This window comes from Polyodon spathula, chromosome 39, assembly GCF_017654505.1.
Source record: "Polyodon spathula isolate WHYD16114869_AA chromosome 39, ASM1765450v1, whole genome shotgun sequence".
Lineage (NCBI taxonomy): Eukaryota > Metazoa > Chordata > Actinopteri > Acipenseriformes > Polyodontidae > Polyodon > Polyodon spathula.
Window position 1 is genome coordinate 4296552 of NC_054572.1, and position 26482 is coordinate 4323033.

Genomic DNA, 26482 nt, shown 5'->3' on the forward strand with positions numbered 1-26482 from the left:
TGTTAAAGGTGACGTCAAATAACATCTCACTGAACTGGCGAGGCAACTACGTGAGTACTTTCCCCCAATGGAAAACGCAAACAGCTGGGTCGGCTACCTTTTCGCAAATTCCTCTGCAATACCCATGCCGCAAGACTTGTCAATAAAAGAACAAGAGAACCTCCTGGACATCTCAACTAACGGGGGACTCGAGACTGAGTTCCAACAAAAACAGCTGGCTGAGTTTTGGATCCAAATGCGAGCAGAGTTCCCCGAATTGTCGGACAAAGCTGTAAAAGTTTTGATACCGTTTGCTGCAACTTACCTGTGTGAAAGCGGATTTTCGTCAATCACTCACAATGAAAGCAAAGCATCGTCAACGTCTTTCTGTAGAAAACAACTTACGACTCAAGATATTGCCCATCACTCCAAACATTATGCGCCTGTGCGCGAACAAACAAGCTCATCCTTCACATTAATGGGGAGTAGTATTATTAAGCCATTGTTTAAGTTTTTAAGTAAACGTATATTAAAATTAAAAACGTACATTCAATGTATTATTATTATTATTATTATTATTATTATTATTATTATTATTATTATTATTATTATTATTATAGTCGTATATTATGTGTGTTCATGTGTATTATAATGTGTACATTTTATACAATGCTTTGGCATTAAAGGGGTTCAAACAAACCCTGTCTGCTGGTAGGGGTACGTGAACAGCTGGTAAATCTGGAAGGGGGACGGAATAAGAAAAAGTTTGGGAACCACGGGTTTACAGCAACCTATCCAACTCCATGTAAACGCCCAACCCAGCGTCTACAAATGTCCGTATTGCAGCTGAGCCAAGCTGAACTGAGCTGCCTGCACTCCCCCATCTCTGGATACATGTCCCTTTTATAGAACAAGATCCTTCCCTTCCTACTTCAGAAAGAGAATAGAACGCCACTGTACACACACAGGGTAATGGTCTTTCCATAGAAAACTACATTACCCACAAGTCAACGGGGATGTATGCTCTGGTACTGCATTGGGAGCGTTTTCTCAACCGTGTGAAACAAGGATTTCAATTGTATTAATAAAAAAAAAGTTATCGTTTACAACAGCTGAAACATTTAAAATAATAATAAAAGCAATTCTTCCATTCCAACATTTGACTTAACAATAGTTGTATGTTACATCGCAAAATTAAAGGTTTTAGGCAATATTCAGAATTCTCACCTGTTAATAAATTAAATGCCTGTTTTTTTTTTTTTTTCTACTTGGCTGCTAGATGGTACTAAAAAAAACGGGCAAATGTGTGTCTTTCCGTTCACATAAAGTCAGAAAAAAAAAAACATATGAATCCAAATTAACATGTATTTATACAAAAGTAATACAAAAATGACTACAAAAGATTTAGAAGTGAGTAGATTTTTGAGATTTACGATTATACTGTAAATACAGTATAATCGTAAATCTCGAAAAACTACTGACTTCTAAATAGTGCAGAATGCCATTTTCACACAGTACCCATGACCCTATCTGCACTCCTCCGGCATTATAAGCCAGTTTTACATTGATCTTTCCATTTCCTACTTTTTCACTCCCCGGAAACTTCTGGTTCTGCTTAGTTACACTACTGTATTACTATAGTATACTACTTCATTACTACACAAATACTACTCATTTCCTCATACTACTAGATGAATTCTGAACACCAACTAACTACTCTAGAATTCCTATCAATTCTGCAAATAATACTGTTAAACAGTATGTTATTAATATATGATTACTACCAGAATTTGCAGAATTACTGCTGCAGTTCGTTTCTTCAAACCTTGGCAGTTCTTGTAAAACTGTTATATTAGCCATATTAGTATTTAACACATAGGAATAATAAATAGTTGTTGAAAATAATAAAACAGTACAAAACAAGGAAACTAAATCATTTAAAATACTGTCAATTAATAATGAATAAACAACAACAAAATAGTTCATCCAGACATTTGCACCATTAAATGTTTTTAATTTTTTTGTTTATTGCTTGACAATTTTAGACATTTTTTTTGTTGCAAATATTATTTGTATTGTCAACATATAACCTTCATTACAAAATTTATAATTTAAATAATAAAAAGAAAACTTATAACATAAAACACAAAGTACACAAAACTATATTTGAAATTATATTTAAATTATATTGTGATTTATTTATATATTGTAACTGGTTTATTTCTCTTCGTTTTAGGTGATACCCAATTTGCTAGTTTGTCTCCAAAATTAAGTTTCTCTTTCATAAAATTTGTTACTCCACATTTTCCGGACATGCAGGCTGAAAAAAACAAAACAAGAAAAACATTAGTTTATAATTAAATATTGATACAGTGATGAAGTGACTTCATGTAACACACTTCTCCCCACTTGCTGGTATGCTAGTGTGATGGATTGCAAGTTCAACCCTTCTGAATATCATAATATCCACCAGCAATTGTTTTAAAAAATCATACTTTGAGAAATAAGCTTCAGTAAGTAACTGTGGGCATACACTTTGTTTTATACTGAGACTGTATGTGCAGTATGGCCTCTTGCAAACACAACTGTTGTTCAATGAAATTATATATCATGAAATGGTGTCATCTCAATATAATTATTCTATCTAGTCCAAATCACATAGAAACACATAGTTTCACATAGAAACTCAAACAGTGGACATTAAAAAAAGAGTTAATTATTATTTACAAACTATTGCCTCTACTTTTCTGTGCTCCAGCTGCTTTTTCGAATCTTTTTTGTGGGTAATGCATGCTTTTCCACTCATGCTTGATTGAGCCAGCTCTTCCTTGGTGCAAACAAACAGCAGCAAATAATGTGTTAATTTGATAGAGGCTCTGGTATGAGGATAGCTGCACCAATGCCAATCTGCATTAAAAAAAAATAGAAAATATCATCAAAATAATGCCAGTGATGTTTTGCCCATTCAAACAACAATCTGAACAAATAATGGAACGATCCATCCATTCATTATCTGTAACCATTTAATCCTATAGAGGGTCTTGTTGAGCTGGACCCTAACCCAGCAGACACAGATTGCAGTGCGGGGCTACACCCTGGACAGGTCCCTCCATCACAGGGCAAAAGTGGAATGAAAGATTTGTCATGATATGAACAATAAATGTGCAGGTTCACAACTTTCCAGTAAAGTAATGATTACTGAACATTCACAGATGACCTTCGGAAACATTTTAGGTCATATGAATAAAAAACATCTATTTCTTATTTTTTTTTTATGAATTATTATTATTATTATTATTATTATTATTATTATTATTATTATTATTATTATTATTATTCTTCACACTCTTGGTTTTCAATAACAACACACTTTTTTGTCCTTCTGGCCTTTAACTCACTACAAACCAATGCAAAGGAACAGATTATGATTCTCCGTCCCTCTTATATGCTGTCACGCATGACCCCTTGGTAAACGAATGCAGCTGCCTTTACAGTCTGCAGCTGCTACATTTTTTCCCTTCCAGGTCGATGCATTCTTGCAACAGAGTCTCGCCTTTTTCCAGATTGACCGACTTATCAACCCGGGGAAAGAACTGTGAAGTCAGCCCGTCCTCTGTCCTTGCTTAGCGCCTGCACAGGGAGGGAGGGAGATTTACAACTAAGGTTCATTGTATTTCTTTCACAATATGCTACCGGTGTCTGCGTGCATTAGTAAATCATTCAGCACTTTGACTAGGGCTTGTGTGCTTGAAGTGCTGTTTTAGACTGAAATGTAACCATATTTGTAACACGTATTAAAATACTAAAATGTATTGCAACTATAGGCCTATACACATGCATATAGCTGAAATAGTATTACTAATGTTAGTTTGTTAAAAAAAGACGCCAGACTGCCTGGATTGTTTTAAAAAAAAAGAGAAGCTAAAAGAATTCAAAGCAGATTTGTATATCGTTCGATTCAATCAATGCTTTAAAATAAAACGAGAGTATTTTACTCGATTCTTAAATCTTTGCATAAGAGTCTGGGTGTCTATTCTTGATTACATTCAGCAACCTCCTGTTTTCTCTGCCTGTAAGTCACTGCATGAACCAATAACACCAGGAGTTCAGTTTACACAACCCAGTGTTCTGTTTGCCTCTCCTTGTTTCAAAAAGGAACTAAAGCAGCTTGACCACTACAACTTCCATTACCTTGTTGAAAAGAGGATTTTATTCTTAAATAATTTGGTGAAATAATAATAAAGAGAGGAGGCTCCTTCTCGAGGTGTTTTTAAATCTCTTTAAAAACACATCTTTTCAACGTGGCTTTTTCAAGTGTTTTGTGTGTTGTAATCTTGTCTGACCTGAAATATATTTGTCTGGTTATCTATGTATTTATTTTTATTTTTAATAAGTGCTTGCTTTATTGCCTTCTCTATTTCTGATTTGCAATTTGTAAATGCATTCTGATTAGTACAGCGCTATGCCATCTTTTCAAAGGAGCTTTCTAAGTTCAAAAAAAGTGTTAACCTTTAGGTTGTATTTCGGGGGGGCATTGGTGAGGTACTCTACGTCAATCTCGTCAGAGTTATTAAAAGGTGTGAGGCGAGAGTGTATTAAATGGAATGTCCAGACAGTAATTTATGTGTACAGAAATAAAATAATTTATTTTTATTTTCTATACACAACAAAAGGATTAAATAACAACGAAAAACAAAATGGTGTGACAGAAGGAGTGCAGGGGTGGAATCCAAAACAAACTGTGATGACTCGTCTTTAATTTGTCTTCGTGGTGACCATACATAAACAAAAAAAAGACAAAAGAAATGTTAGTATTTCAAAAAATCCCGCTGCACAAAACCAGCCTCTCCCTTCACCCGTTACTCATCCTACTTTACTTTCGGACCAACCCCGAACACAGTAGTACGTTCCCTTTAGTATGTAATGTCCCGCCTCTGTAGTCAGTGGATCACCAATCCCCAACCGATACGTGTCCTTTTCCTTCACTTGACTCCAGTGGCTGGAAGTTACATACTCGTACTTCCGCCCCTCACCAAGGTGCCGCCCCTCAAAAGATGACTTTTGCCATGGTCACGAGATCTTGGTAAGGGAAGTCCCGAGTTGGTTTGATGCCACCTACTGTCGGGAGGCTGAATCACAGACCGAAAACCCTTTGACTCATAAGAACATAAGAACATAAGAAAGTTTACAAACGAGAGGAGGCCATTCGGCCCATCTTGCTCGTTTGGTTGTTAGTAGCTTATTGATCCCGCAGCTTCTTGAAGGATCCCAGGGTGTCAGCTTCAACAACATTACTGGGGAGTTGATTCCAGACCCTCACAATTCTCTGTGTAAAAAAGTGTCTCCTATTTTCTGTTCTGAATGCCCCTTTTTCTAAACTCCATTTGTGACCCCTGGTCCTTGTTTCTTTTTTCAGGCTGAAAAAGTCCCTTGGGTCGACACTGTCAATACCTTTTAGAATTTTGAATGCTTGAATTAGGTCGCCACGTAGTCTTCTTTGTTCAAGACTGAACAGATTCAATTCTTTTAGCCTGTCTGCATATGACATGCCTTTTAAGCCCGGAATAATTCTGGTCGCTCTTCTTTGCACTCTTTCTAGAGCAGCAATATCTTTTTTATAGCGAGGTGACCAGAACTGCACACAATATTCAAGATGAGGTCTTACAAGTGCATTGTACAGTTTTACATCACAATGGCATCACAAAAGGAGACGCATATCTATCTACGCACTGTAATTCGATAGCTGTGAACATCAGAAGCAGCGCACCCCATGACAGTAATGTAACCCGATCACTTTGATCTCAGCTGTAGTAATGTTTCAAACTCCTTGCTCGGTCTCTTTACGAGCTTGTTTTATCCACCAGCCTCCACACCTCCGCCGTCTTTCCCTGTGCTGCGCTCAGCACCAGTGTCCGCTGGGGGGATAGTGATCTCACATCCTTCTGCCTTACTGGGCTACGCCCAGCCAACTCCAGGCTCTCACTCAGCGATGGTCCCTGGCCACTAAGGACTGTCCCATCGCAGCTCTTTCTTATTCTCAAACTGTCTACTAACCCCTATTATTCCTCCAAGACCCCTTCAAGCCGCAGCAGCCTAATTGTCGGGGTCTCTCTATATTTAATGTTGATTCTTTTAAGGGCACCAAAGCGAGCCTGTTCAGCCCAGCCAAGTCGGCCTTTATCTTCTACCCTCTATGGTCTGCATGCGTGCCCTAGCCTCCTCAGCAGCTCTCTCATAGGAAGGGGGATTAACAGTTATGTTTTGCAGGTCTCGTGGGTCGCCTGGATCAGGTGTCGTACGTTAAGTTGACCAGGAAATAAATTGATGGCACAAGCACAGTAATACAAAAGAAGGCAAAAGGAAGACAGGGCAACATATTGATTAAAGGGGAGGTTCACTGCATGGCTTTATATTTTTGTCTGGCAGTTTTATTTGCAAGACTGTGTGTTGGTATGTGTTCATGCCACTGTCTTATCGTATGAATTCAAAATGTGGGATTGACCACTCTTTATATGGGAAATTGTTTTAAACCCCTGTCTCTTTGTTTTTCTATAACATTGTTGTCAATCAGATGTAGTTTATGTATGAACGTGGAGATTTATTTATATATTAAATGCTTTTACAAAATGTTGTCAATCTTTAGTCAAAATTTAAATGTTTCAGTAGTATAATCTAATGACACGCTGCATCCATAATTTTAGTATGACAAGGTTGTATTTTTACATTTTAATATTAGTATAGATGTAACTTTACTACAGTTTAGACATGGCAAAACATAGGCCTACCAGTGATGATAACAAGTCTCCTGTTTATTTTTTGTCCTAATTATACTAAGTACTGTATGTAAAAATAAATGAAACAACAAAGCGTCAAACAAATGTCATTTTAAATTATACATTTGTTGCTAATATACAGCTCTGGAAAAAATTAAGAGACCTCTGCAAAATTATCAGTTTCTCTGGTTTTACTATTTATAGGTATGTGTTTGGGTAAAATGAACATTTATGTTTTATTCTATACTACTGACAACATTTCTCTCAAATTCCAAATAAAAATATTGTCATTTAGAGCATTTATTTGCAGAAAATGACAACTGGTCAAAATAACAAAAAAGATGCAGTGTTGTCAGACCTCGAATAATGCAAAGAAAATAAGTTCATATTCATTTTTAGACAACACAATACTAATGTTTTAACTTAGGAAGAGTTCAGAAATCAATATTTGGTGGAATAACCCTGATTTTCAAACACAGCTTTCATGCGTCTTGGCATGCTCTCCACCAGTCTTTCACATTGATATTGGGTGAGTTTATGCCACTCCTGGCGCAAAAATTCAAGCAGCTCAGCTTTGTTTTTCCAGCATTGTTCTGCTGGAAAAACCAATCCTCAGAGTTGAGGAACATTGTCAGAGCAGAAGGAAGCAAGTTTTCTTCCAGGACAACCTTGTACTTGGCTTGATTCATACGTCTTTCACAAAGACAAATCTGCCCGATTCCAGCCTTGCTGAAGCACCCCCAGATCATCACCGATCCTCCACCATATTTCACAGTGGGTGCGAGACACTGTGGCTTATAGGCCTCTCCAGGTCTCCGTCTAACCATTAGATGACCAGGTGTTGGGCAAAGCTGAAAATTGGACTCATCAGAGAAGATGACCTTACTCCAGTCTTCTACGGTCCAATCCTTAATGTCTTTTGCAAACCTTCTTTGCTTCTCATTGATGAAGGGCTTTTTTCTAGCTTTGCACGACTTCAGCCCTGCCCCTAGGAGCCTGTTTCGAACCGTCCTCGCCGTGCACTTCATCCCAGCTGCCATTTGCCATTCTTTTTGTAGGTCACTTGATGTCATCCTACGGTTGCTGAGTGACATTCGAATGAGTTGGCGGTCAACCCGATCAGTGGAGAGTTGTTTTTGCCCTCTGCCAGTCTGTAGCTTTGTTGTCCCCAATGTGTGCTGCTTGACCTTGTTCTTATGAACCGCCGTCTTTGAAATTTTAAGGATGGAAGCAACCCAACGCTCACTGTATCCCTCTGCCAGTAAAGCCAGAACTGAACCCTTCTTTTTCTCACTCAAAACTTTTCTTTTCAACTCTTTGGGCATGGTCAATAGCTATTTTTTGATTCCAATTACTTTTGAGGTACTACTAGCACTGTTTTGCCATCCAGCTGGTTCTATTGCAAGAGGATAGTGATGACCACAGGAGTGGTTTTTATACTTTTCCTTGTTAAATAAGATTTGGTTCAGGTGATCCCCTAATCAGTACCTCATTCAGTAGAATGAGATGTGCCTGTGTTGGAATTCAACAGACACTGGAATGGAATGGCTGCCATACATGTAGAGATGCTGATTTAAGAAAAATTTGCAGTCCAGAGCTGTATATTACAGTGATATTCACATTCCCTTATTAAGCGTCCTACTGTTGAATATATCCGATCTGCTTATTAATATAAATTATACTTACAAAATTCATTTTAAATTATTTATTTTTTGTTAGGCTAATATATCTCATTTACAGCGAGATTCACATTCTCCTATCAATGGTCATACTGTAGAAGACATCCAATCTACTCATTTATATAAATTATACTTACAAAATTTATTTTAAATTATTTTTTGTTTGTTAATATATCTGATCAACTTACTTCCTGGGCTTGAGCCACATATTTCCCAGCCTAATCTTGTAGACATTAGAAACAATGGAACTTCCCCTTTAAATAATAGAGGTTGATCAACTGTTTTCCCTATCAACTTATTTCCTAAGACACTGGCGTTAGCCACCAAAGCTGCTTGATCACAAGCATGAGACCTGCTTTCCTATCACACTTTCACCATAATGTGAATGGAGCTTTCTGAGCTGCCATAGATCATTCCCTTGCTCTTCTCGTCAAAAGCCCTGTGAATTATGATTGTTATTATTATTAAAGTTTGACGCATGAGATAGTGAGCTGTGCTTTTTAATTTAAACCATGTCCCTTTAGTGAGCACGAGAAAACCAAATGATAATAGACACCCTGTGATAAATGATCTTGTACTTGCTCGAGTGACATGTGTGCTTGCATATGGTGTTCTGGAGCATATCATACTTTGACGAAGTTGAAGGTAAGAATAGCTCAGTCGTTTCCTATAATGTAATGAAAAGGGAAGTATCTTTCCCCATGTAAAAGCAAAGGGGAAACAGATCGTCTCAGTATCTAAAGATGAACGCCATAGTTGAAGTCGCCATCTGTCTTGTTGCAGGTATGTTTTTGTGATTTTCTGATTCAGTAAAGAGTGTTTTAGTCTAATTGCAGTAGACTACTTATTAAAGAAGGCTGATTTGAACAGGTTTTTCAGGAAATCAATGAGAGCACAGTGGTTCTTTAACCTGGATTACATGTAATCAATTCTGAATGATTTTGTTAGACAGTGCTTCTGCTTCTTTTAATTTAATTTCTCCCCCATTATAAGAACATAAGAACATAAGAAAGTTTACAAACGAGAGGAGGCCATTCGGCCCATCTTGCTCGTTTGGTTGTTAGTAGCTTATTGATCCCAAAATCTCATCAAGCACACGCGGCTGTTTGACTTTGAGCTGCTGCTGTGTTTCCCCAATGTCCTCTGTTTTCTGATTAAAGCAATTCAAGATGCAATTTCTCCTTTCTGCTTCGAAACTGCTCTGTACTTTTCCACGCCTGTACTTCTCCCACTCGCTGTCGCTTCCACTCGCTGTCGCTGGGAAAAAAGATTATGACACGTAATGGTCACTAGTGACCAGTAATGAGTCTGGTTTGTTTTATTTTCTTGTTTCCCAGTTATGGGTAGAGAATTGGTTAAGACTGCTGGTTCAGTTCCAATCAATTTAGTAATTAGGGACCCAGCTGTAGCCCATTTAAGAGCAAACTGAAAGACAGAGGCTTGTGTGTTTCCTGGGTGAAGGCTGTGTAGGGAGGATGGGAAATCTCAGTTTAAAAGACCCGAGTGCTTTTCTATTGTTTGTTATTATATTATTGTAAACATCTTTCCAGTTCTGTTCTCGCATGAATTTCAGTATTTGTATCAGCAGCTCATTTGTTTTCTCTTAACAGTTTTAGGTTGTGTGAAGTCAGCTGAAGGATTTACAGTAAATGGGATTGAAGGAGAGAATGTAAAGATTGATTGCACATATGAACTTCAAAATCTGGAGAATAAGAAGTACCTGTGTCGTGATTCCTGGCTGACATGTAAGGATGTAATCAGAACTGGCAAGCCTGACACCCTCGTTACTGACGGGAGATTCTCTCTGTATGATAAACGGTCAGTGAGAGTCTTCACTGTGACCATCAGAAGACTGACACAAGAAGATGCCGGGATATACTGGTGTGGAATTGATAAACTGTTGAAAGACAAATACACTGAAGTGAGAGTGACTGTCAGTAAAGGTATTAATCAAATTATTTTAATAATTACTCACCCTAATGATTGATTTTATAGTAAAAGGTAATGGATGGTAGACACATTTTTGGATTATTGATGAAACCAATATAATGATAATAGGGGTTGGATAAAACACTGTTTCTGGGTTTTCTTCATTGAATTTAGAAAGCTCTTTTCACTTCAAATATCTGTCACAGAGTAGAGGTTTCACCACAGGTCTTTACATTCTCTCCAGTTTTAAATCTATAGAAAGCAGAGCTGTGCAGAAAACAGGACCGTCTTCCTGCATAAATGTATACCTGAAAAAAATATACCTATTATGGTCCTTACTTATGAGTTTTTCTTTTTGCTGTAATACCTTGAAACCTTGATACAGTTATTATTGTCTGTGGGTTTCCTGTACAAACTATTATGCTCTGGCACTTTAGTCTGCAAAAGTTTACAGCCAGGCTTTCAACTCCAGTCCTCATAGGTTCTCATGTCTTCTGGTTTGTGTAACAAACTATCTGTCACTTAGTAAACCAGCATAATTATTAGATAAACTAGAACAATGTCTCTTATAATCAGGCCTAAAAATGTGTTGCAGATACTGGACCTTCAATCAAGTTTCTTTAAAGTTATCAATATGCAAAATATCCTAAAAAATGTCTCTTAAAACCTTAAATATTATTAAATGGCCAAATAATGAGATCAATTAAGAAATTAAGACCTGAATTTGGAATGAAAACCAACAAGGCCTGGAGTTGAGTAGCCCTGGTTTGCAGCATCAACAAAACTGAAAAACACAGCAACTCTGTGTGGCAAACATTCCCCTGGATTGGTCTGACTAACACAGTGTAACAATTTTTACTTTCCTTTTCTGAGCTCCGAAAAGAACCACCACAACTCATGGCACACGCTCAAGTACCACCCCTTCCACCACTACTGTGAAGGGGAACACAGACAATGGACAAACAGGGGATTATACACCCAGCAGCCCTGCAGGTAATTCATTTAATCAGTGTCCTTTTATAAGACCTCTACACTTCCAATCCCTGCGATCTGAGCTGGTTAATACACCACTGGAACAAAAAAAAATTCCAGGACTTTTTCACAACTTTTCCATAACATTTACATAAATTACAGTGTGTAATATTTTTTCACCGATTAATGTAATAACTCTGACTGTATGATAATGTAATAGCCTGCCAACCGATAATGTAATAACTGGCATGTATTAGCTATGATGAATACTAAGTAGTTTATTACATTATCAGTTACAAGGGTATTACATTATCATGCAAGCCAAGTTATTACATTATGAGTGAAAAATTACATTATCGGCTATACATTTTTGTTACATTATCAGTTGAGATATTACATTATTGGGTGATTATTACATTATTGGCAAAGCCTTATTAAATTACTGAGTATTATTACATTCTTGGGAGAATATCACATTAATAGTTGTCACCCACGCATATCCCTTATAGTACTTGTTGTGATTCTGTACATGAAAAAATAGCTATAGCAGTTAATCTAGAAAAGATCATGAACACGTCTGTCATACAAACAGGTTTAGCAATGCAATAAAACTTCATAACAGACTTAAAATATAGAAATGGTTAGACATCCTGTAAGTGAGTGCAGTGTAGGGGTGGAGTAGCTTATATACAGTCTTATTTGTATCCCCCTCCTCTCCTTTCCCCCCCTCTCTCCACTGTGTTCTTCAACTCATTTTTTAATTGCAATTTAACTCAATTCCTAATTGCAGTTTATGGAAGATGCACCATTTTCTTGAACAGCTTTGCAAGCACTTTACATGCACCATTTGTTTCTGATGCAGCTGAAACAAACACAGTTGCTGTGACTTAAGATAAGGTGCATTTAGGGTCATGCACCAACTTTACTTCCCCTTTCTCTATTCAATACATGCAAATCAAAAGCAAATTATGAGAAAACAACTGAAACTGTGAAACACTTTAACACTTGGACTGCAGTCAGCCAGAGCAGCCTTTAAAAAAACACCCCTATCGCACACGATACTCCTCCTCACGCCACGCCTCACTCCTCTTAAGCCGGGCGCCCCTCCTTCTCGAGATTAATATTCACCAAACATTTTTTTCTTTAACATATAAAAAAGTCTGCATAAGCAGTAATGGATTTAAAATGACTAACTAATACAGAGCATTTATATATTAATAAAAAGCATGCTTACAACAGCTTATTACATTTTAACTTTAGTTTGTATTTCATTCTTTTTAGAAAAAGTGTCAACAAAAGCGAATTTGCGTTAAACCCTTTGTGAATATAGACCACCGTTTTACAATAGGGAAGCTAAAGGGTGCGTGAAAATTAAAAAAAAAAACAAACAAAACAAAACATGGATAATAATAATGTATTCGTTTTTCTTATTATAACATTAGTAGTATTGTCACACCATGCATAATAAGCTGTGGCGCTCGTGAACAGACATGCACGCTTGTTCAGTTATAACGTTTATAAAAGGGACCCTCGCAAGTTTGCAATGCGCTCAACTCTAGCTGTTAAGACTGTGCAGACTCTGTATTCTGTATTTGCTGGAAACAACTTTGTGATAAAGTTTCAAGCATGGTTCACATTTATTCAGGGCCAGATTAACCCATCACTGGGACCTAGGCAAGCGTACACTTTTTTGAGGATGCAACATCGACAATGGATAATTGCAAAGTATATGACATGGTTTATTTAGATTTCCAGAAAGCTTTTGACAAGGTCCAGCATAATTCAAGGAAATGCACACACATTATTAGGGAGGGGTTAACATGTAGAAAACAGAAAGTACTGATTAGAGGAGAAACCTCAAACTGGAGTGAAGTAACCAGTGGTGTACCACAGGGATCAATATTAGGTCCTCTGCTATTCCTAATCTACATTAATGATTTAGATTCTGGTATAGTAAGCAAACTTGTTAAATTTGCAGACGACACAAAAATAGGAGGAGTGGCAAACACTGTTGTAGCAGCAAAGGTCATTCAAAATGATCTAGACAAGATTCAGAACTGGGCAGACACATGGCAAATGACATTTAATAGAGAAAAGTGTAAGGTACTACTTATTAAAGAAGGCTGATTTGAACAGGTTTTTCAGGAAATCAATGAGAGCACAGTGGTTCTTTAACTTGGATTACATGTAATCAATTCTGAATGATTTGATATTCAGTAAAGCAGTAACTGTCAATCTTCTCAGACCTGTATTTGCTGAATATTTAGAATATGTTCACAATAAGGAAACAGTGAATGTTAGCGTGAGTTTATAATGCTTTACTGTAATAGATGTCTTCTGTAATGCTCAACGCTGCACTCATGATGTTGCCAGTGTCCTGTATGAGGCAGGGAGTCCTGCTTAGTTGGATGCTGTTCTCATCCATAGTCAGTGATTGGGTTTCTTTGTGTATTGATCAATGCTTTTCAGGGCTCCAAATCCCCTCAAAAACATCTAATTAGTGAAATTATTAGCTCAAATAAGGGCACAATTAAGTATTTGAGAGCTTGGCTGGAACACAGACTAGTAGACACAGTGGGAGTACTGGAGTTGAGAAGTACTGGTTTAGAAGACCAGAGTGCTTTTCTATGTTTTTTGCTGTTATATTATTTTAAACCTGTTTCTAATTTTGTTCTCTTATGAATTTCAGTATGTGTATTAGGAGCTCATTTGTTGTTTCTTGATACCAGTTTTAGGTTCTGTGAAGACAGCTGAAGTATTTTATGGGATTGAAGGAGAAAATGTAAAGATTGAATGCGAATATCAACCTGCATATGAGAAGAATAGAAAGTACCTGTGTCATAATTACTCCTTGCTATCATAAGAACATAAGACCATAAGAAATTTTACAAACGAAAGGAGGCCATTCAGCCCATCTTGCTCGTTTGGTTGTTAGTAGCTTATTGATCCCAGAATCTCATCAAGCAGCTTCTTGAAGAATCCCAGGGTGTCAGCTTCAACAACATTACTGGAGAGTTGATTCCAGACCCTCACAATTCTCTGTGTAAAAAAGTGCCTCCTATTTTCTGTTCTGAATGCCCCTTTGTCTAATCTCCATTTGTGACCCCTGGTCCTTGTTTCTTTTCTCAGGCTGAAAAAGTCCCTTGGGTCGACACTGTCAATACCTTTTAGAATTTTGAATGCTTGAATTAGGTCGCCACGTAGTCTTTTTTGTTCAAGACTGAACAGATTCAATTCTTTTAGCCTGTCTGCATATGACATGCCTTTTAAGCCCGGAATAATTCTGGTCGCTCTTCTTTGCACTCTTTCTAGAGCAGCAATATTTTTTTTATAGCGAGGTGACCAGAACTGCACACAATATTCAAGATGAGGTCTTAATAGTGCATTGTACAGTTTTAACATTACTTGCCTTGATTTAAATTCGACACTTTTCACAATGTATCTGAGCATCTTGTTAGCTTTTTTATAGCTTCCACACATTGTCCAGATGAACACATTTCTGAGTCAACAAAAACTCCTAGGTCTTTTTCATAGATTCCTTCTCCAATTTCAGTATCTCCCATATGATATTTATAATGTACATTTTTATTTCCTGCATGCAGTACCTTACACTTTTCTCTATGAAATGTCATTTGCCATGTGTCTGCCCAGTTCTGAATCTTGTCTAGATCATTTTGAATGACCTTTGCTGCTACAACAGTGTTTGCCACTCTTCCTACTTTTGTGTCGTCTGCAAATTTAACAAGTTTGCTAACTATACCAGAATCTAAATCATCATGTAAGGATATAATCAGAACTGGCAAGCCTGACACCCTCGTTACTGATGGGAGATTCTCTCTGTATGATAAACGGTCAGTGAGAGTCTTCACTGTGACCATCAGAAGACTGACACAAGAAGATGCCGGGATATACTGGTGTGGAATTGATAAACTGTTGAAAGACAAATACACTGAAGTGAGAGTGACTGTCAGTAAAGGTATTAATCAAATTATTTTAATAATTACTCACCCTAATGATTGATTTTATAGTAAAAGGTAATGGATGGTAGACACATTTTTGGATTATTGATGAAACCAATATAATGATAATAGGGGTTGGATAAAACAGTGTTTCTGGGTTTTCTTCATTGAATTTAGAAAGCTCTTTTCACTTCAAATATCTGTCACAGAGTAGAGGTTTCACCACAGGTCTTTACATTCTCTCCAGTTTTAAATCTATAGAAAGCAGAGCTGTGCAGAAAACAGGACCGTCTTCCTGCATAAATGCATACCTGAAAAAAATATACTTATCATGGTCCTTACTTATTGAGTTTTCCTTTTTGCTGCAATACCTTGACACAGTGATTATTGTCTGTGGGTTTCCTGTACAAACTATTATGCTCTGGCACTTTATTCTGCAAAAGTTTACAGCCAGGCTCTTCAACTCCAGTCCTCGTGGGTTCTCATGTCTTCTAGTTTTTTTTGCATAATTACTAGAACAATGTCTCTTATAATCAGGCCTAAAAATGTGTTGCAGATACAGGACCTTCAATCAAGTTTCTTTAAATTTATCAATATGCAAAATATCGTAAAAAAATGTCTTTTAAAACCTTAAATATTATTAAATGGCCAAATAATGAGATCAATTAAGCAATTAAGACCTGAAGTTGGAATGAAAACCAGATGACTCTGCGGCCCACAAAGCCTGGAGTTGAGTAGCCCTGGTTTGCAGCATCAACAAAACTGAAAAACACAGCAACTCTGTGTGGCAAACATTCCCCTGTAATGGTCTGACTACTTTATGCAGTCCTGCATCAATGTTGTATTATGTTTAATTTATTTAAAATAAGATGCATGCTAAGCAGGTAAAATAGTGTAACACTTTTCACTTATTTTCCTTTTCTGAGCTCCGAAAAGAACCATCACAACTCGTGGCACACGCTCAAGTACCACCCCTTCCACCACTACTGTGAAGGGGAACACAGACAATGGACAAACAGGGGATTATACACCGAGCAGCCCTGCAGGTAATTCATTTAATCAGTGTCCTTTTGTATATCAGTGTTCTGCAGTGTTCAGCAGAGTAACACAACTGACTTGTGTGGCCTTGTGTGGGCTCCTATTCATGCAGCTATCAAGCACAGGCTGTTCTGAGGTTCTTCTGAAGGGTCCATGTGTAGCCATCTTGGAAACAGAGCACTGTAGACTGCAAATTAATAGTGTAAAAAGTGGTCAGGATGTCAAAAATATAAAATAGAAAGAACACACACCTTACTTAAGCAGTTGTAGCAACACATGGGAACACATAACACTCACACACACAGAAGAACTTGAGTTCCACTTTAACCTTCCTGCTGCTGTATTATTTTGGCATTCCCATGTCAAAAGTACTTATTTTTTTCTTCAGAGTTTTCATTCTTTGCCCCCTAGTAAACACTTTAGACAGTTTTCAAAACAAGTAGTTGCTTTCTTTTACCGTGACACACGTTTTTGTTGTTGCTGTGATAAACACGTATATCTGCTTTCAGATACTGGATTTATTTTTTTCCAGGTTAAATAATTGTCTGTGTTCCATACACACACACGCACACGCACAGACGCACACAAAAGACAGACACACACACAGACACACTAACGCACCCGCAGGCACACACACACATACACATGCATGCATACACACACACAAAACAGACACACATGCGTGCATGCACGCACACACACACACACAAAACAGACACACACACACACGCGTGCGTGCACACACAGACACACGCGCACGCACACACACACACAGACACGCACAGGCACAGATACACACACAGACACACACGCACAAAAAGAAATATATACAGTGCCTTGCAAAAGTATTCAGACCCCTGACCAATTCTCTCATATTACCGAATTACAAATGGTACATTGAAATTTCGTTCTGTTTGATATTTTATTTTTAAACACTGAAACTCAGAATCAATTATTGTAAGGTGACATTGGTTTTATGTTGGGAAATATTTTTAAGGAAAATTAAAAACTGACATATCTTGCTTGCATAAGTATTCAACCCCTGTGTTGCGGAAGCTCCCAATTTGCACCGATGAATGAAATTGCCGTAACGAGGACACAACTACCTTACCATTGGCCTCCACCTGTGAACCATTAAAGTTGCTGTCACATTTTCTGGATAAAAATCACACTGTTGATCATTGGTAAGGCTGTGAATCTGAAGGAAAATGAAGACCAAAGAGCATTCTACAGCAGTTAGAGATAAAGTAATACAAATGCATAGAGTAGAGAAAGGGTACAATATAATATCCAAGTGTTTGGATATCCCAGTGAGCACAGTTGGATCAATAATCAGGAAGTGGAAGCTGCATCACACCACCCAGGCACTGCCAAGACAAGTCTGTCCCTCAAAACTCAGCGCTCAAACAATAAGGAGACTTGTGAGAGAAGCCACGGAGAGGCCAACAATCACTTTGAAGGAGCTACAGAGTTCAGCGGCTGGGAGTGGAGTAATGGTGCACCAGTCAACCATATCAAGAGGTCTGCATAACACTGGCCTGTATGGGAGGGTGGAAAGAAAGAAGCTGTTACTCAAAAAGTACCATCTGAAAGCACGTCTGGAGTTTGCCAGAAAGCATGAGAGTGACCCAGCTGCGATGTGGGAAAAGGTTTTGTGGTCAGATGAGACCAAGATAGAGCTTTTTGGCCAAAACTCAAAGCGCTATGTGTGGCGCAAACCTAACACTGCCCATGCCTCAAGACACACCATCCCTACAGTGAAGTATGGTGGTGGCAACATCATGCTGTGGGGATGCTTCTCATCAGCAGGGACTGGGCATCTTGTTACAATTGAAGGAAGAATGGATGGAGCAAAATACAGGAAAATACTGCAAGAGAATCTGCTTCAGTCCGCTAAAAAACTGAAGCTTGGGAGGAAATTTACCTTTCAGCAGGACAATTATCCCAAGCAGGCCACAGCAACACTGGAGTGGCTCAAGAACAAAAAGGTGAATGTCCTACAGTGGCCCAGTCAAAGTCCTGATCTCAATCCCATTGAGAATCTGTGGCACTATTTGAAAATTGCGGACCACAAGCATCGTCCAACCAACCTGAACAACCTGGAGCAAATCTGCCGAGAAGAATGGGCCAAAATCACTCCGACACTGTGTGCAAAGCTGGTACTTACTTACCCGAAAAGACTTAAAGCTGTTATTGCAGTGAAAGGTGGCTCTACCAAATATTAATTTGTGGGGGTTGAATACTTATGTAAGCAAGATATTTCAGTTTTTTATTTTCTTAAAAATATTTCCCAACATAAAACCAATGTCACCTTACAATAATTGATTTTGAGTTTAAGTGTTTTAAAATAAAATAACGAACAGAACGAAATTTCAATGTACCATTTGTAATTCAGTAATATGAGAAAATTGGTCAAGTGTCTGAATACTTTTGTAAGGCACTGTATATATATATATATATATATATATATATATATATATATATATATATATATATATATATGCCAATATATTTAATTGGTTTTGTGGATTAAGTGCTATATTTTAATTTAAGGTAGCCTAATGTAATATTGTACACAATTATATCATTTTGAAAATGCTACTTACACTTCCAAAACGAAGACTGCACTTGAATTGTATTACATAATAAGATCCTTTATTCCGATCCAAATGTGGTGCTTTCTCAATGCAAGATGTAGCAGTAACTTTGCTGTATAAAATCCCATGTACTTTATAGTAATATTTCTATAATGACATTGTGTTGCCGAAATGGCCAAGAGACAGTGTGCTCTTTTAACACATACTGAAGTATTTCAGCTCTGAAAACTTTTTCCATTTTTGTCATGGAAAAGACAAGAGACTCTTGAGAGACGGACTCGATCAAACGTGACCAGCCAGTCCTGGTGCATAAACTACGTTCGTTAATATTGAGATCTTCCTACTGGGACTTGAAGTTCTGCAGTATTTCATAGAATGTGTTGCAAATAAATGATCAGTAAGGTTTCAGTTAATTTGATTGTTTGTTCATTGCCAGTTTGTTAACAGTGTCTGTCCACTAACCCAGCGTCTATCAGCTCAGCCAAACATCCCTATTTTGTCGTCCTCTTTAATAAAGAGCAGTGGCTGTGCAGTCTGCTATTCAACCTGAAATGAAACCATAAAAAGTAAAAACAAAAAATCAGTCTACAGTAGCTGAGACTAGAACAAAATGTTACTTAAACTTGCCTAAAAATAATTTGTGGGGTGAGGTTACAGGGGCTCGAAGAATTTAGTGAACAACTCAAGTTACAAGGCTAGATCTGATCCTGCAACTAAATACAGTCTAATCCACTGTGTCTTCCTCAGTGTGTTAGTGCTCAGGTCATTTTAGAGTTAGGGTTGTAAAAGAAAAGTGAACACTAACCAGGGTGGCCTCTTTGCAAAAAAATAAAAAAATAAAAAAATGGAGTACAGTTTGGGATAAGAAGAAAAAAAAAAACTCTTCTAAAACTGCACAGAACCAGCTTTCTCCTTTTGATAAAAAAAACAAAAAAAACAAGCAGCTGTTAATTTAAAATTTTTATTTTACAGCAGCATATCATAGTGCTGATGCCAGGAAACCATTGACACCCCTTAGTGGAAAGCCACACAGCCACATTCGTCCCGTTTGCCACGTCACTGACAGTCTCAAAGTTTGCAGTCGTGGGTTGAGATGGGACTGGCCCATGGATTTGGTCTCGGGATATGATCTAGAACAGGGGATTTGTTAGTTTTGAGAGCCTCCAGTCCTCTTATACTTCAGTGTGGTGTATACTGAGAGCACTGAGGATTGTTTCACGACTTCAGAGTCGTTAGTGCATGTGGATGACATCCTTGCAGGTGACAATAAGTGCAAAGCAGTCATTTCAATGTTTTTAATTCTTTTTTCTTGCTCTAGAACAGGGGTCGGCAAATGGAGGCCCATTTGAGGTTTGGTGGCGGCCCTTCTGAGTTTCTTTATCAATGTATTCAGTTTTAATAAAACATTAATTAGATCCATCACCTCGTCATAAAACCGCAACACTTGCGCAGCCAGCTTCTGTGTTGCTGCTGGAGTGATTTCTCACAGTGATCACAGTCTGTCAATGGTTGCTAGGCAACAGTTCGAAGGCAGGTGAGAGAGCATGCAGCCACGGTCATGTGGACGTATGTAATCAGTGCTTACGCAGTAATTGTAGTGCGAAGTGCTGAGCCAGTGGAATGACGGAGGTGTTTACTTTTTTTAGTAACTACAGTATAATGGTACTCCATGCTTTGCCCAGTGTGTTTCTGTAAGTGCGTTGGTATTGTGTAGGATGCTGATAATTGAGCTCAATTGCTCAGTTTTGTAGTGGAGGCCCACAAATTGTTTCGATCGGAGGATCAAGGTTCAATCCCAGGTGGGGGACACACTGCTGCTGTACCCTTGAGCAAGGTACTTTACCTAGATTGTTCCAATAAAAACCCAGCTGTATAAATGGGTAATTGAATGTAAAAATAATATGGTATCTTGTAACAATTGTTAGTTGCTCTGGAAAAGTGTGTCTGCTAATAAATAAATTGGTTTGTTTTGCCAGTTTTGCATCGGCCACTTCCACTGACGGAATTGGCAGTAAACATCCCAGTTAGATTGTTTTTTTTGTGATTGGGCTGTGCTTTTGAGGAAAGCAGCAAGCCACTACTGGGTGTTCAGCGGGACCACTCTTACCAGTGTATTGGGAGGCACGATGTTTAGCAGCCTCACCTTGGAAATGCAGGAAGAATGGTCTAGAACAGGTCCAGTCCTGGAAGGGACCTGGTGTTTGAAGTCACTAATTTCATACGCCTGCATTGACTCCATAGATTATTTTTTTTTTTTTGCCCAACTCTATATACCATAATGCTTTGCGCGTTGAGTGGAGTATCTTGTTAAATTGAATATCTTTTGAAACGCCCTTCTAAATATTATTGGCTGAAGCAGTTTTAAGTGAGGCTGGATTTTCATTGATTAAATATTAGTGTGTGCTCGAAAGGTGTGTGCTAGAAAGGTTGCAGATTGACAGTTGAAAGTTTGTCTGGTTGTTGGGAAATTGATCTGGTTCATTGGAAATTTGTAGGTCCTTAGAGCCTTTCGTATTAATCAATTGACAAATTAGTGAATGAATTATTAGATGACTTAAATACATTTATGAATTACTGTATGAATTGACAAATTTATGAACAAATTGCTGGACAAATTGACCAATTCACAAATTAACAAACGAATTGACAAACAAATTGACAAACTAATGGCCAGATAGTTTTGGCACAAATGGCTCCATAGGCACATGTTGTGCTGGTGCTGCATAAAATCCCATTTACAAGTAGTTGTGCAAGGTGCTCCTTCATTTATGGTTTATTTCTACTGAATAATATTTTTGCCTTTTTTTCTTAAAACAAAAGGAATAGGTTTAACTGATATGAAGGACAAAGGTACATGTAAGCTGTGAGAGTTTGGGTTTTGGCTGTAAGTACTGAGTAATTACTTATGTACTTACAATGGAGTTACACATCATTAAAAAAACACCTGCACTCCCAATAAGGGTAGCTGTAGCTGCATCGGAAATCACAAAAATTAGAATAGAAAAATCCTGCACACTGCATTGCACACTGCATTATGCAAAGTCTCATATATATATATATATATATATATATATATATATATATATATATATATTTATAATAGTATCTTTTATAAAAAGCTCAGTTTTTCGAGTCTATCAGGGTCATCAGATCTTCCTCAGAGCATAATCATTTTGGAAATGTCAAGCCATTTTAATGAGAGCACCCTTGTCACCAATTTGCAATTAATCAGTTCAATTGAATAAAACCACATATCAATTATTTAAAAGCCATCAAATTTATTACTATTGAATAGGAGTACACCTATTAGAGGGCATCTCTGGACCATGAGTTGTATTATACGCAGTACATCATATACTGTAGTATTAAATATAACATATTAGGATGTCGCAAAAGCTTAACAATGTAACCAATCCAACACTTCCAGAATTAATACATAATATTTAATACATAATATATAAAGAAATCTGTTCAATAAATCTAAGTACAGACATTACAAATACTTGCTAAATGAAACTCCCTAAATAGGCAATTCATTATATCAAAGTCGTTGTGCACAATCAAATGTCCTCAATACAATCAAAATGATACCGGCAAGTTCACATTACTTGTATCAAAAAGTTACTGTAGCATAGATTGCAGATCAAAATCCTCCTTCAGGTCTTTCTCTTTTAAAGGTTGTAAGACTCAGATCCAATAAACTTCTCTCCTCTTTACTGATTCAGCTACATTTCCTCCTCTTATTGGGGTTTTAATGTGCAATTCCATACAATGTAGAGATGTTGTGGCTATAATCGTTAGACTGCTGTGGGGTAATCCTGATCATTTCTACGTATAGATCTTCACTCATTCTTTGTTTGAGCATACGTTTTGTTTTTCCTATATATGCAAAACCACAGGGGCATAGTATTATATAGATAACATTAGTTGAAGTACAGGCAATTATATCTTTAAAGGATGACAACAAATTCTGTATTTATGGTATTAGATTGAGCACTGTTGCCACATTTCTAGTTACCATTAGGTATTGGGCTTACCAGAGTTTGTGTTTTAATATATATATATATATATATATATATATATATATATATATATATATATATATATATATATATATATATATATATATATATATATAGTGAACGATCCTCGCACTCACGGAGTTCGTTGCCCCTTTTAAAGTAGACCCAGGACACAGAAATGGAATTGACTTAAGCGCTGACACGCACTTTTACTAAACACCAATCAAATAAATTAAACAAAACAAACAAACACCTAGCTCCTTCTTTGGAGCACTAACTAAACATAAACAGGAACCTAACTATCACGCAGGACGGCTAAACCATTTACCTGCCACAAACATTCAAAAACACACCCTCACACAATACCTCGATACGACTGCTCACTCACACAGTCTGGCTCTTCTCTCAGCAGCAGCCTGGAACAGACTGGCTGCCTCTCTTAAATACCCTGCACCTGGCTCTAATTTACAACTGCCATCAGGTGCAGGGGATTACTAAACAATAAAACAATTAAAGCCCATTAACACCCAAATGTGCATTCTCACAAGTTTTAGCAGGGAAGGATTTTAACCCCCTCCCTGCTACCTTACAATATATATAACAAATAAAGTGAGATTTTGCATAATGCAGTTTGCAGGATTATTCAATTACTTCTAAGTTACACATAGTTACAATGCAGGTAATGTGTAACTGCACAACAGCATACATATTTACACATTACCTACATTGTAAATACACTAAGTACATAAATAATTACTCAGACCCCAAATTGGCCACTTAGTGTAAATCGTTTCATCAACGTTATTCTGCTTTTATAATGTGTTTTGTCAGGTTTGGAAGCGATAATTGGTGGAGTACTTGGGGCGATGCTGTTTGTCTTTGTGACGACTATAATAATATACTGCTTTACAAAGAAGAAGAACAAATCTCTGGGTAAGTCTAAACCAATCTGGTCCTGGGGGGTTGTGTTTGGGTCTTTCTCTGGGTTCCAGAGAATTGGATAACATGAGTTGACACGAGGGTGACCAACTGCCCCACACTGTGCAGGACAGTCCCAAAATTGTCCTGCGTTCTGCAAATACAGTATCAGGAAATGTCTAGAACTTTCTAACCCTTAATGTTGACCAAATAATAATAATAACGGCTCCTAGTCTATTAGGCCTGCAAATAGATTTGATTTGTTAATTCATTTATGTTTGAAATAAACAGCTTTGAATAATGTATTGGATTTTCATATTTGCTCAATAGCTATTGGTCATCAGAGGAGACCCCAGGTAAAAGGGCATGTAAAGTAGATGGATTTCAAGATACTAAATGCAAAAAATGTGACTGACGTTCTTATCTCTAGATAAGAGCACCACTATTAAGAATCAAGGCAGTGCTGTATTACTGGTAAGTTTACTTTTATTTTTTTTTAACTGTTGGAAACATGTTACATTAAGTGGACAAATTGCATTTATTTGTTTCTTAGCCCTTATCCTGGGCAACTTGTTCCAGGATATCACATTATTGTTTTTACATTCAATCACCCATTCATACAGCTGGGTTTTTATTGGAACAATCTAGGTAAAGTACCTTGCTCAAGAGTACAGCAGCAGTGTGTCCCCCACCTGGGATCGAACCCTTGATCCTCTGTTTAAGAGTCCAGAGCCCTAACCATAGAGTATTGCATTGTAACTAAGTACAATACACTCAGAATATGGCCACGAAATGTAAAACGTGGTTCTACTCTACTGCTGTTTTACAGACAGCTTCTGAATGAAAACAAAGTCATGGTCAGTTTGTCACAAAATCTAAGACCAGCTTCCTAAATTCTCACTAACATTTTTTATAAATGACTATTTTCTTATAACAGATTACCTCCTATATCACTGGAGTAATGAGGTATCTCCCCTTAAACTGCTTTAATTTCTTGCTGTGAAGAGAGAAATAAAGAGCACAGCCCTTTCAGCTCCGGTCCTGGGGAGCCACACTGTCTGCTGGCTTTTGTTCCAGTGAGCTCTTACTTAATCAACCCTCAATTGAACTAATCATTTGCCTAATCAGAGCTTTTTCTTATAATTTTATGATTTCCACTTACTTATAAAATTGTATAAGGAACTTGAAATCCAAGTTTGTATAAGCTCATCAATTTCAAAAATTCAATGAAGAGAATTAGTTTGAGAAAAAGAACACATTATTTTGAAATGGAAAAATAACAAACAAGCAAAGAAACAAAATGGAGATTAAGAGACAGATTCTTCGATTTGAGTAAAACGATATGATGAAATAAAATGATATACATGCTTTTGAGACATAATGTACAGGGAAATGATAGACAGTGTAATGTCTTCTAAAATCTTTGTTACCTGATTCCATGTGTTTTTTTTTAGGGAACTATTCCTAGCACTGTGTACTCTGACACAATGAACCCAGTGTACAGTGTTACCCCTAGCACTGTGTACTCTGAAATAGTGAATGTTACTCAAGCCAACGACATTGTGTACTCTGAAGTAATGAAAGTTACCCGAGACAGTGATTTGAAGACCGTCTACTCCACTGCGGGGTTTGAGGGCAAACTCGACGCTAAGGAATCGACCATGTATTCTGTGATTGGTGTGTAGGTCTCAATAATAAACCTTCTATGAAATTTACTCCCCGATACAGAAATGGCAATTTTTTTTTTTTTTCGTCGTCTGCAGTGTTATATTTCAAATGCCTGCTAGCCAGCATGAATGCAGTGAGAGTTTTAATTACTTGGACTTGTGCTTAGAGACTAAGAGATTTACTTTCTGCTTTTCTGTTTAATAAAATACTACTGTTGATTAAACATTCCTTTTGTCTGTCTGTGTATGTGTGTTCCTCGATCTTTGTAACACATCATTTAAATATTATTAATAAGAGAACTAATCAACCCAGGTAAATATTAAATGATCAATTATTGAATTGTTCCTACAACGTCATATTCCTATGACAGACAAGGACCAATCAAAAAGCTAGACTGTTATGCGGTTCCATCCCAGAAACCGGGCCTGTAATCTCACCTTCAGGTTTTCAGGGAAAGCTGGAAAGACAACTTAAAAATACAGCACAGTTCACCAGTGGTGCAGTGAGATAATAAGTCACGTCGTCTTCAATCTCGAGACGCTCATCTCACAAGTTTGAACCATAGTAAATCTTTTTTTCCCCTTTTTTTGTGATGTGTGCTATTTTAAATCATAAATAAATTGCTTAATATAAATGGCTTGGATGTCAAAGTGCTTGCTTTCCCTGGTTTATTTTGATGTTGACCAACAGGTGAAATGCCATAATTGATAGTTGTCCAGTTCTTTAGCTTTGCTTTTTCAAAAGTGGCTACACACGATAAAAAAGTAAGTAAGGAAGAAGGAGAATAACAATTTTACCTTAGTTTGATGACAACACTCTTTGTGTACAATACGTATTTATATTTTATTTTCACATTTGATCTAAGAAAGCTTCTAACTTTTTGTTTAAAGTGGAACAGTAGTTTAAGTGATTCAGTTTTGCCGCTGGAACATGCTGAAAACAGTAAAA

General features: G+C 37.3%; 1 protein-coding gene across 1 annotated transcript; it reads left to right on the plus strand.

Moving 5' to 3' along the window:
- Positions 1-9151: 9151 nt before the first annotated feature.
- Positions 9152-25727, plus strand: LOC121304681 (CMRF35-like molecule 3). Its single transcript, XM_041235951.1, has 7 exons — positions 9152-9214; positions 10042-10374; positions 11234-11353; positions 16218-16337; positions 23780-23881; positions 24297-24340; positions 25321-25727. The coding sequence occupies exons 1-7, from the start codon at positions 9175-9177 to the stop codon at positions 25549-25551; spliced, it is 990 nt and encodes a 329-aa protein (XP_041091885.1). The 5' UTR covers positions 9152-9174; the 3' UTR covers positions 25552-25727.
- Positions 25728-26482: the final 755 nt, after the last annotated feature.